The 13,022-nt window shown below is 48.0% G+C and overlaps 1 protein-coding gene across 1 annotated transcript in view; it reads right to left on the bottom strand.

The window, feature by feature from the left end:
• Positions 1-9: 9 nt before the first annotated feature.
• The window catches only part of Phc2 (polyhomeotic homolog 2), a 71,341-nt gene continuing 58,328 nt past the window's right edge, over positions 10-13,022 (bottom strand). Inside the window, exons 4-9 of the mRNA XM_059255885.1 lie at positions 12,673-12,875; positions 11,089-11,218; positions 10,305-10,419; positions 8,893-9,034; positions 7,780-8,056; positions 10-1,070 (exon numbers count right to left, since the gene is read on the bottom strand). Coding sequence (XP_059111868.1) covers positions 916-1,070; positions 7,780-8,056; positions 8,893-9,034; positions 10,305-10,419; positions 11,089-11,218; positions 12,673-12,875 — 1,022 coding nt within the window. The 3' untranslated portion in view covers positions 10-915. The remainder of the gene's footprint in view (positions 1,071-7,779; positions 8,057-8,892; positions 9,035-10,304; positions 10,420-11,088; positions 11,219-12,672; positions 12,876-13,022) is intronic.

The raw sequence follows: 13,022 nt of genomic DNA, 5'->3' as shown, positions 1-13,022 counted from the left end.
CTAAAGTCACGGGAAGCTCAGGCTTTGGGCCACATAGTTTTTATAGCCCCTGTAACTTCCTATGTTTTTTTGCCAGCCAGCAGGACACACTGCCAGTTTGGTGTGAGGAGACCTTCCCAGGAATCTCCTGCCATCTGGAGGGGGCCTCTAATCTCCAACTCTCGGGGTCTGCCCTTTCCTTCCATCCCCCAGCCTCAGGCTGAGTGGAGCCCAGGACAAAGCACTGAGTGGTTGTTTGCTACAAAACACCTGGAGATGCCAGAGGGCAGCTCACGCCTGTCACTCCAGGCTCCCAGTCACACAGTCACACACACAGCGTTAAGGCGTCTGTGCCAGCAGGCATGGCCACACTGGGCCCAGCTTCTCTCCCTCCACCTGCAGAGGGTACAAGGGTAGAACCCCTGGATGCTATGGAAACAGGCTGAAGGGGGAGAAGCTGCCAACGGAAGGTTAACCAGGCCTGGAGAAAGAAGGGGGAAGGGAGAGAAGGCAAGGGCTTTCAAGACCTCTGTCCAGGCCTGCTGGCTGCCCTTGGAAGTAACCCAACTCAGGTTGGGGAGCCCTGACCATAAACCCCCTGGAAACGGGGGACAGAGAAAGGATTAGAGGGGGGCTAGAACATTGGGACTTTGGAGGAAGCCAGTGCTATAAGTATTTACAAGCGCAAAGCCCCGTCTTCTGTACCACCTACCTCTCTCCCCTTCCCACAGAAATGGCCCCTGAGAGCCACTGAAGAGGCACTCAGACCTCCTCACAGCTGCACCCCTAGGGAGAGCCCCTTTCCTACAACTGGCCCTATCTTGGGCGCCTCAGGAATGTCTGTGTGGCTCTGCTCCATCAGGAGGCGGCGCCCACCTGGGGCTGGAACCCTGGCTGCCCGGTGGTGCACGGGCGGGCGGGCGGGCGGCAGAGACTCTAGGAGTCCTTGAGCATGCTGATGCGTGCATAGATCTTGAGGGCAGGCCCCAGCTTGATGTTCATGGCACTCATCAGGTGGTCCTCCTTGAGCAGCAGCAGGGCTTGTCCGTCAATCTCCTGGGCACGGAACTCCTCTGCGATCTCCTGGCACCCTGAGGAAGAGCATGGACAACAGCAGCAGGTCAGAGACAAGCCCTGGCTCGGGGAGCCTCACAAGGTACCTCGAGGGCAGTGCTGCTGCTGTTCTTGGCTTTCAGCCTGAGAGGCTAAACGATGGAGCCAGGAAGTTAAGATGTGGCCTTCCTTGGGCACACCTCTCCCTCCACTAACCACTGTCGTAGGTGTGGGGTTGGTACAGAGGGCAAGCATGTGGCTGCTGAGGCTTCACAGAAAGGACTGCAGCTTTTCCCTTACCCTTGCATGTAAGTTAGTTTGGAGCCAACTGATTACCACGTCAGAAGGCTCCATCAGCCACCTCTGGAGAGATGCTGGTGGACAGCAGTAGAGGCCTGTTGTTATGGGACTGAGCTCCTCGGAAGTGGACGCCAGCCCTGGCCACAGATGTTGCTGCTCTGGCTGACTTCCTCAGTGAGACTCTGTTCGAGTCCTCAACTGGAGCCACAGCTGAGCAACTGCAAATGCCTGACCCCACAACGGTGAGAAATGAATGAGTCACTACTGTTTAAGGATAAGTTCTGGAGTGATCTGTCTTATAACAATATATTGATGATACAGATTTTGATGCCTTGGAGAGAGGTGAGACATTAAAAAACTTTGAACATGCAGGGATGGCCTTGTACCCGGGCCAGCAGCATATAGGACACAGAGTAACAGTGACTGCCTAAGGTGATCTGGGATCCTGAGAAAGAGTCCCACAGCCCAGGAGGACACTGCTGGAAACTTACAGGAGAGAGATGGAACTACTACAGGGGGCTGGAAGGACTGAGATTCAACTGCGTTCTGCTAGGAGGCAGCAAGTTTAACAGCACTCAGCTGGGGATGAGAAGTGTTAAGTTCCCTGTGAGCTGAGTGGTCTAAAGACATCTTCAGGCGGAAGGGTGAAGGTGCTGCCTGGCTTCTTGTTGGAAGGAAGAGGAAGGAAAAGGAAAGAAAAAGTGGTATCTGCTGGTTCAGGAAGCCCTAAGCCTTTCAGATGGCCAATGGTATTGGGATTAGAAAACAGTTTCCAGCCAGGTGGTGGTGGTGCACGCCTTTAATCCCAGCATTTGGGAGGCAGAGTTAGACGGATCTCTGTGAGTTTGAGGCCAACCTGGTCTACAAAGTGAGTTCCAGGACAGCTAGGACTGTTAACAGAAAGGCTCTGTCTCAAAAAAGAAAAAAAGAAAAAAGAAAAAAGAGAAAACAGTTTCCAGCCGGGCGGTAGTGGCACACACCTTTAACCCCAGCACTCAGGAGGCAGAAGTTGGCAGATCTCTGAGTTTGAGGCTAGCCTGGTCTACAGAGGAAGTTCTTAGGGCAGCCAGGGCTACACAGAGAAACCCTGTCTCAATCAAACAAACAAATAAACAAACAAACCACATACACACAAAAGCAAAAAACAAAAACAAAACAAAACAAAAACCCATCAAATAAAAAAAAAGACACCCCCTAAACCAAACCAAACCCCAGGCTCCTGCAGACGTAACGTGATACTGGGGAGGAGAAGGACTCTCCGTGGGGTTTGTAGGCCAGCTTCAGAGAGTCTGATCAGTCAAAGGACTCCCAGGAACCCCGAGGGCTCCAGAAGAAGCCCACCATTACAGAAAGGCTTATCTGAAAGAGGTTTGGGAGTTTTTGTTTGTTTGTTTGACGAATGAACCCTAACAAGACTCAGGGACTTTAAGAAAATTATATTGTCAGAAGTATTGCTAGGTGAGACTGAAAAGCTCAGCAGCAACAGAAAATAAAAAGCAGGAATTACAGTGAGCACTGTAATTTAAGTTGCTTAACACTCAGCTGCCTTTCACAACAGGAGGGTTCCTCTGAAGGGGGACCAAGCAAGGATGGGTAAGAGTCACTCCAGGCTTTGACTCCTCAGAGGAAATGGTGAGAACAAGGGCTGCCCAGGACTGGTGTGGGTCAGAGCTGCCCGCATGTTCCTTTCTTCCCTCAGTTTACCTATTAGACACGTAGGGTGTGGTGGGCAGGAGACAACTTGTCTTAGTTCTCAGATCTCTAGACTAGGGAACCACACCTGCACAGCAGGGCCAACGCTCTCCATGCCCAGACCTGACTCAAGAAAATGCCTCCAGAAGATCAGGCTGTAGGCAAGCGTGTGGAATATTCCTTTACACTGTGTGAATATCTGTTGCTGTGATTGGTTTAATAGAGGAGCTGACTAGGCAAGCTGGACAGGATGAGGTTAGGTGGGAGAACCAGACTAAGGACACTGGGAAGAAAGGTGGAGAGAGAGAGGAGTTGCCAGCCAGCCAGAGAGGAAGCAAGATGTGCAAGATGAAAGAGAGTTTATGCCACGTGGCAGGATGTAGATTAATATAAATGGGCTAATTTAAGTTCTAAGAGTTAGCTAGTAACAAGCTTGAGCTATTTGCCGAGCATTTATAATTAATAAGAAGTTTCTATGTGGTTATTTGGGAGTGACTTCTGAGACACAGAGAAACTCTGCCTACAAACAGTGCCCAAATGTGCAGTAACAAAGATTAGCATAAAACCTGAGAAAGCTTAAAAAAAAGGTGGGGGGGAGTTCCAAACACATAAAAGTGGAGTTAAACGTGGCTTCTTGGTAACTGCCTTTTCTCAGGTAGCTGTTTGCTCGTGGCAAACAGAGGCATGGCTCCTTTAAGAGGCGGCTTCTTGGCTTGTGCTAGCAAACACAGCAAGGCTCTTTTAACAGGTCCTGCTACTGAACACTTAAATAGGGTTCATGAGCAGCAGGTGGCATGCTGCTTGGTGGCAATGTGGACCCGACAAATTCCCACAGCTGGAGTGATAAACGTGGCTCCCATTGGTACCTCTGCCATGAAGCTAAGCTCTTAGGGAGCCAAGGTGGAGGGAGAGCCAGCCACCAATGCCATGCACTAAGCTGAGCTCGCTGGCGACTAATATAGCAGTTTAAGATTTGTCTCATTGATCAAAAACAATACAGATGCTCAATAAAGACAGATCTAGATGGAAAAAAACCTCTAAATGGGTTACAGTGTGTTTAAAATGTATAAAGGCTTGAGAGAGAAGAGAAAAAGGGTATAGACAGTCACAAAAAATATATATAGTTTTAAAACAATAAAGTCCTTAAAAAGGGAGTAAAGTAATATGAAAGAAAAAAGCCACATAATGATGGGAAATAAACAGAGTCTAGATCCTGTATATTATTGTGCTGTCTTTAAATTTTTTGACTGTTAATGAACGAATGATAACTGTTAAGAAACATTAGATTATGGAAACTGCTAGATTAAACCAACCTATATATTTTAAAAATATCTTGATTTCAAAATGGAAGTCAAAAGATGTGTTGCTTTGGGAGAGAACTTATGCTTTTATTTCTACAGGAAATGAGAGGCTGTGGATTCATTACAGATTGATATGGATCAGATTTGATCGAGGAAGACTCCCTGAAAATCCTGACTACAAACATAAAGAAACCTAAAAAAAAAAAAAAAAAAAAAACCTACAAAACAAGTAACATATATTTTACCTGCTCAAACATAAAAAATCATCTTTGACTAACCTGTGTACAACACACAGCCTATACTTGTATTAATGCAGATATGTATGTTACCTTTAAAAATTTATGTATTTTCAGAGTAAGGGGACCAGATACCAATGAAAACAAATGGCCCAGGTGATCTAGTATTTCAAAATGCCTCTGTTGAAGTTTCCTTGGAGCTCTGCATCCAGAACAGCTTCAAAGCTGCTGGCTGAGATGATCCAGCCTCACAAACTATTTCAGCCAAGACTTAACCATTATCCTAAATTTTCTCAGGGTCCCATAAAGATGCCAGTGCCCCGAGACAACAGTAAACAGTCTAGAAAAAAACAACACCCATATCCCAAAAGATTGGTTATGGATGTTTAATACCATTTAAGGGGGGTTAGTTACAAGTTGTTACTGGTCATAGTTAAAAAAGAGGCTAAACAAAAGAGTTAAATTCAAAAATCTCTTTCTAAAGGAAAAAAAGAGGGATATGATACAAGAATGACAGGAAAAAAGGGTAGATCACTGAATCTACTATAATCCAAAATCAACCATTAATCTCAAAATATTTTACATTGGTTTGAATTTTGGTTTATTGATAGAAATTTAAAATTAATTTTGTTATACTGTATGTATGCAATTCTTGTTTAGGGTATTGTGTGTATGCAGTTCATTTAAAAATTTAATATATAATTAAATACAAGTTAATAGTCATCTATAATATGTGTAATATAGTCATCTAAAATAATGTATAATTAAATACAGATTAATAGTCATCTATAATAGTTAAACTTATAGTCATGTTAGGTATGTTTTCAAGGTCATACACAGATGTATTTAGATAGATGGTCTTCAAACACTTCAAAGACCTACAGAATATGGCATTTAATATGTTTAATAACTTGAGGCTTTTCATGACAGTGAGACACATCTGCTCCTGATAACACCAATTTACTTCAGAGAAGATGATGGGCATAGAAGAACCACAAATGGAGTTTGCTTTCTTTATGGCAAAAGCTTGCCATTTGGGTAAAGAAACTGCCCTTGCCTCAATTGCTGACAGTATAGTGTCCAAACTGGAAGCAAAAAGCGACTGCCAAACTTTGCCAAGACAAAAGTAGGACAGTTCTTCAAAATGCCTTGCTTCTCAGAAATATCTGTCAGATATATTAAGTCTGTAGGCCAAAGTTGGATGCCCTAATGTCACAAAAGAACTTTGGGTGACTGTCCAGACAGCCAGATGTCCTTGTTGTTAGTAACATTTCACCCTTCTGGGGTCTTTGATGGAGTTGAAGACTAGATAGTCATAGTTGAAGTTTTCCTTAGTTATGATAAAAGGTAAATTGGTATAAAACTTTAGACTCACAAAGATAAATAATAGAGTATTTTCTCTAAATTTGCCAAATACAAATGGACTGGATATTGTAACGACAATTCTTACTTAATAACTGTTTTTGTTGTATATAATTTTATACTGTGTTAAAGTTAAAACCTTTTTTAATTAGACAAAAAGGAGGAAATGTGGAATATTCCTTTACACTGTGTGAATATATGTTGCTGTGATTGGTTTAATAGAGGAGCTGGGTGGCTAATAGCTGGACAGGAGAACCAGACTAAGGACACTGGGAAGAAGCAGGGCGGAGAAAGAGGAGTTGCCAGCCAGATACAGAAAGGAAACAGCATGTGCAAGAAGAAAGAGAGGTAACACCACGTGGCAGGATGTAGATGAATATAAATGGGTTAATTTAAGTTGTAGGAGTTAGCTAGTAACAAGTCTGAGCTATTGGCCGAGCTTTTTTAATTAATAAGAAGTTTCTGTGTTGTTATTTGGGAGCAACTGCCAAGACACAGAGAAACTCTGCCTACACAAGCCTGTAAGGCATTTTCTTAATTAGTGACAGATGGGGGAGGGCCCAGCCCATTATGGGTGAGGCCATCCCTGGGCTAGTGGCCCTGGGTTCTATAAGAAAGTAGGCTGAGCAAGCCATGGGGAGCAAGCTAGTAAGCAGCACCTCTTGATGGCCTCTGCATCAGCTCCTGTTTCCAGGTTCCGGCCCTGTTTGAGTTCCTGTCCTGACTTCCTCCAATGATGAGCTGTGATATGGAAGTATAAGCCAAATAAACCTTTCTTCCCAACTTGCTTTTGGTCATGGTGTTTCATTACAGCAATAGAAACCCTGACTAAGCCAGCCTATGGGTTTCCCCAAAGGACAGAGCTTATCTGTGTGACCACTGAGATACTGTAGGAATGGCAGAGTGTGATTTCTGAGGATAGATCCAAGAGGACACGGTGGTTTCTTCTGATTTTTCTTTAGGATTTACTAGTTGTGGGGAAACCCTGCTGCCATGCCTGCCATAAGAGGTCCATGTAGGGCCTCCTAACAACAGCCAGCCCCTTCCTGCATGGGAATGCAGATCTCATTACCCCAGAGGAGCCTGCAGGTGGCCTTGGTCTTGGCTGACACAAAACTGCATACTCATAGGGGACCCTGGGACAGGAAGCAGAGGCTTCCTAAAAGTAACCATGCTACGACAAACTTAAGGGTACGTGACAGACAACAAATGTACTAGGTTAACCGAGAGTGCTAGAATTGGACCCAGCTCTGTCTGAACTCCAATTCTATGGTATCAGTTTCTATACCACACTCCACCTGGCAACAGGCTTATGGCCGCCACCACTGCTGACCTGGGAGCAGATGTATGAGGCTGGCTGAGAGGTAAGAAGTTTCAGGGTTCCCCTGGAAGAATCTGGAATGCTAGAAAATTTGCCTCTCCAAGTGCAAGTCTTGATGCCAACTCCATATCCACTTGCCCTCCACGCCAAGGGCTACACATAGCGCCCACCACACCATACACTTCTGTCCTTGCTCTTAAGCTGCTCTCATGGGCAGTCTCTCAACTTGCAAAAGCCCACTTCCACTCTGTTTATATTTATATTCTCTTGGCTTCCTTCCCACTCTGAATGGGAAGAGACAGAGCCAACTCTAAGCTCATGCACTTCATAGACTACTCCCTAGACTGCCACTGTTTCAGAGGGTGTCATGGAGTCTTTTGTCAAGTCTGCTGTACTAGAATATAAGCTCTCAGAGCAGGAGCCTGGTGTTCCTCCCTCTGCACTGGGGTCCTGCTTCCTCCTGGAGGGAGGCGAGCTCACCCACTCCCTCTCACTCAAGCTATTTCAGCAGGTGAAGAGTTTCCATGGAACTTACCTGGCAGAGAGCGGATGAATTCATAGACATCTTCTACGTTCCACTTTGTGGGCTCACTTGGTAGGAAGTGGTGTCCCATGCCCACCAGGTCCCGCATGTGCATGTCAGGGAGTTCTAGATCCCTCTGGCCTTGCCGCCGTCGGGAGGTGGAGGAGCTGGCTGAGATGGGCGACAAGGGTTCCTCATAGCTTGAGTTATCTGAGCACCGGCTGGAGTCTTCCTGGCTGTGTGTCAGCTGCAAGGCAGCAGTAACTGAAAGGGGTACAGTGCCTGAGGGCTGGGAGCAGAGAGAAACAACGTTCTTCAGGATTGGGGAACTGATCACTCCCACATCAAGAAGGGGCGGGGCAGGTGCTGCTCCCTTCTCTGCCCGGCTCACCACCCTGGAGTCACATCCTCTGTGTTCCTGCTTGTTAACGCGGATGACCAGCCCTGCAGCACTGCCCACATGTGTGCCGTACTGCAGTGATCTGCTCTGACGTCTGTTCTGCATGCGTGTTTACGTGACTTGGACTATCAAGAGGGGCTTCCTGCATATGCACATCCTAGACTGCAGCTTTTAGCAGATTCTTAACAGGACAAAAGTCACCACTGCCATCACCACTGCCACCGCCACCATTGCCACCACCACCACAGACTTAAGGATGAAGATTGCCACACCAGGCTGTGAGTTCCTTTAGGACTACCCTTGGGTCTTTAGTGTCTAACAGAATCCCTGCATGGAACTGTTGGGAAAAATATTTAATGGATGAATGTCTGTGTTCCTGATGGAGACCTTCACAAACTCAGTGCTCCAGTTTTCAAGGTGCAAAAAGGTAGTAAGGGAAACATAAGGGCTGCCATCTCTCTCAGCCTCATGTGGAGGTAACCTGAATAGCCTGTCTTCACAGGGCCAGCAGGGTGAGACTCAAGAAATCAAGAATGGATGGTGACCCCAAGGGGGGTCATTGTAGGCTAAGACTACTGGAAAGGGTAAGGGCCCCTAGGTCTAAGGGAAGGGCTCTACTGGGGACCCAGGGAAGGTTGGATGTGAGGCCTGTAAGAGGTGAGAGCACCATGCTGGAAGGGGACAGCAGGCCTTGTGAAGCTCAGTAGGGCTCTGTGACCTCTCACCTGCTTCTTGGTGTCCTTAGTAAGTGTGGGCAGACTAGCCTTGCTGGCCCGTCGGCGGTTGTGAGTTGTGGTCCCTGCCTTCTGCAGCTTGCTCCGGTCTGAGTGAAAGAGTCCCACTCGTTTGGTGCATCCCACATTATACCTGTGGAGAGGAGCAAGCAGGTCAGAGCGGGGGCCTTAGGCAGCACCGACAGCCAGCCTGAGCCTGTCTACGGGTACAAACTGACTCCAGGACTCTGCTGATGACGGAGACTCTGGGCAGGCACTTGAGCTCTGAGCCCTTCCTGGGAGGCAGGTGTGATACCAGTGGCCCTTCTAAAACTGGTCTCACAATGACATGAGGGAACGCTGGTGACACATTTAATTCAACCACTCGGAGTATGGCTGCCTCGTGGCTGCCCCACACGACTCTGTCCACTGTCCCACTGGAGTGTGGCCTGGCTCCTTCAGCACAGCCTGGGCAGCAAGGTGGAGCACAGGAACTCTGGGGCATCACTCACAACACCTCTGCCTGGAACCCTGAGAGTTCCTTTCTGGGTTTTGGGCTGTCAAGGCTAAGCTGCTCCTACAGCGCACAGGGCACATTAGGTCCTCAGTCCACTATGACTCACCCATCTGCTGTCACTTTAGGCACAACCACTCTATGCCTTAGTTTCCCAGCCGGTATAAAGGGCACGGCAGTAAGTACAATGGCGACAGTATTGCAGTTGCCTAGTGGAGATGTTCTGAAAACAGACAACTGACTAGCAGCGCCCCGGCACCAAGTCAGTCAGTCTGTCTGTCTGTCTGTCTGTCTGTCTCTCTCTCTGTGTATGTGTGTGTGTGTCTGTGTGTGTGTCTGTCTGTCTGTCTCTAATCTGTCTGTCTGCCTATCTCCTTTTGTTTTGAGTTGAAACAAGGTCCCCTCAGGTAGCCCCTACTATATAATGACCTCATTCTTGACTCACTCCTGCCTCAGTCTGTGAGTGTTGGGATTACAGATCTGTAGCACCATGCCCACTTTGAAGTAGTTTTTCAATAAATGACAGTGGTTTTTATCATCATCCATTTTTTCCCAGGCTGGATAAAAGCTTGCCATGGTTCTGGGTGACGTTTTATTTCTGTGGAGGGCTTTATCTCTAAGGACGTGGCAGCTGCCCTTGAGGCCCAGCTAATGGGCTGCTTTCTGTTGCTTGGACAGGGATGCTTTCTCTCACATACTCGAGGGAGGGAGGTTCTTCCGGTCTCTTAGGCCTACTGCACTCACTTGGTGTGCTTGGGATACAGTGCCTTAACTAGGCAGGCCAAGGAGCTTGGAGGATGGATGAGCCTCACCTACAGCATCCAAGGTAGGTGATTACTAGAAGGGGGACACTAGGTACAATCCTGGGGACAGGAAAGGGCTGGGCATGGCAGTGGGGCAGGCCACTCACCTCTTTGCACAGGCCATGGAACAGAAGCGCTTGGAACGCTTGAACTTGTAGGCAAAGTCCACCCGTCCACAGAGCTCACACTTGAGTTTGAGGGGGGTACCTTCCTCTTTGGATTCTGTAAAGTATGGAAATGGCTGAGTGTGGGGAGAGATTGTAACAGGCTGTAGACAGTCTACCACAGGAGCTCATTCATATCCTGCCTCTTCAATGTCTCTGTCGCTATGACACCCAGTGGCATCCATTTAGAAAATGACAGACTTTGCCACTCCTTTGGCACGGGCTAGATCCCCCACTGGAGAGTTCCCCAAGAGTTGTCTGGTGATGCCTCTTGCAAACTGCGGGCCAGGGGCACAGCAGAGGTGGGCAGAGTCAACATCCTTCTCCATGACCAGGAAAGAAGCAGGAGGCTCACACAAGGTAAATGTAGCCCTTGCCTGGCCATGGCTGTGTCTCAGACCTCATCACCTCAAATTCAGGCTCTTGAGGCATCAAAGGGGGGGAGCACATCTGCCTGGTGCCATCCTTACTACTCTCACTTCTAGAAGCTGGCAACGGTCCCTACAGGAGGTGAAATTCTGAAACCATGTGGTTGCTGCAGAGGTCCTCCCTTCTCCTGTCTCTTCTACAGTGACAGAGATGGAGGAGGTGCTGGTGACGTGTTCAGTGGGAAGGAATGGTACTTGGTCCCTGCTCAGGGTTCCTCCACAGACACTAGAAAAGGGAAGTGTGAGTTCTGCCCTTCTGCCCATAGCAGAAGACCTGAGCCCCACAGCTGTGTGCATACCTTGCAGGTAGGGCTCCTCCATCTCTGAGTCAGTGGTGGTGGTGTGGTCCTGCTGTGGAAGCTTCTCAGGCAAGAACCCCTGTGCATACTTCTTCTTGAGATTCCCCACCAGCAGGGACGAGCGTCCCACCTAGAGGACAGGTGACATGGAGGCCACAAGGGTTAGATCCCAGACTTCTTGCTACGCAGCCTTAGTATAATTACAGGTACAAAGTAGCCAGGCAGATCCCTCAGTCCTCCCCAAGCCTCCCACATGCCATCATCCAAGGGTGCCCACTCAAGGGGCACTGATCTGCTGTCTGGCTCCCAAAGCAAGAAAACAGTGGGCACCACAGTTTCTGGGACAGCTCCAGAAGTCAGGGGTATTCTATCTGCCAGGTGTGTCCAAGGGCAGAGATCATATTTCCGTCACCACTCACTGATCTGGTGCCAGGCTGTATGTTCAGAGAGCACCAGGACTGGCAGGGCTGAGTTCGAGAGTGTATTTACAAGACTCAGTCCCTGTTTTGATTTTGTACTGTTCTCTACCTGACCACAGCCAAGCCAGAGGGACAGGCAGCCACAGGGGTGAGCAGGACACAACTGGCCCCTGCCACAGAGGACATGCCCCATGGTTGGCAGCACCCAAGGCCGGCTTTACCTCTCTGGGGCCTTGTTTTGTTTGGGTAACCTGGTGGCCAGCTCACATGGAATGTGGCTCTAGGAGGATGTGAGCTGCTGTTCTATCTGCCTTCATTCTGCAGGCTCAGGGTTTCTCCAGAGGCAGGAGGAGGACCAGACTGGGGTGGAGGGGAGGTGTGGAGCTGAGCTAGGTCCTTATAAGGTAAGCCACTCCTGGGAGATCTGCCAACCTCCAGAAGGAGAGGGCACAAATAAGCTTGTCTGTTGATGGTTCAGAAAGTGGTTCACCCACTGCAAAAAAATAAGCTCAATCCTCTGGTGACTTATAAGACTTTCCACAGATCCAAAGCATGAGCCACAGACAGATGGTACCCCAGGGGATGGGGTTTCTAATACACACAGTCCTCCTGAGCCACATGTGCCCTTTCTGAAGGTCCCTTGATCTCACTCACTCCTTTTTCAAGGCTCCCAGAAGCACATCTCAGGCTGTACTCCTATGCCACCAGCTTCATTTCCAACACAGTTCAAGAACTCTGTACTAATAGGCTCCTTTTGCTAACTGGCCGAAGTTTTGCTGTTCAGGTTTTAGCATTGAAAACTCAACAAAGAATAATTTTCCAAAGTCCACTGTCTTTCATCAAATACCCCAAGGTGAACTAGGACCCTCTACTTCAGGGGTCACAGGTCACCAGCCAGCGATACTGCTGAGCCTGTGTGCATAAACTTCTAACCAAGGCGGTCTTGACAATTATTCTTGATCACCAAGTCATTTTAGACTCTGGAGAAATTTGATCCTAGAGAGAAATTATTCTGACATTGTGAAGAATGGGGGAAATCAGCAAGGTAAGAGCAAACTGTTCACATTTTCAGAAAATTTACATGGAATTGTAGAAATATTCTAGTACACATCCAAAATATATTTAAAAAAAAAAAAAAAAAGAGGGGAAAAGAAGTAGTCCGTACCGGGAAAGGCTCCGCCCCCTCCTGGATCACAAACCCTTCGATAACATGCGTCAGGATTTGGGGTTTCACAATGGCCTGTGGTGGTTTATTCTCACCATTCTGGGGGGCAGTGCCGGCGATGCTGGAGGCAGAGTTTCCGTTCCCTGAGGTCATGCCGGGGCTGCTGAGGTCGGTCAGTGCATGAACAATGCCCTGCCCTGTCTCTGCAGGAGAGAAAGAGAGGGAGGGAGAGGGAGGAGACAACATGACAGAGATGAGAACGGAAGCCAGCTTGGAGATGGACAACCAGCACCCACAGTATACATAAGCCACAGTGCCAACCAGGTGCTCCCTACCCTCCAAGACCTATT

The sequence above is a fragment of the Peromyscus eremicus genome, chromosome 2 (assembly GCF_949786415.1).
Source record: "Peromyscus eremicus chromosome 2, PerEre_H2_v1, whole genome shotgun sequence".
Taxonomy (NCBI): Eukaryota; Metazoa; Chordata; class Mammalia; order Rodentia; family Cricetidae; genus Peromyscus; species Peromyscus eremicus.
This window is presented reverse-complemented; position numbering and strand designations above follow the sequence as displayed.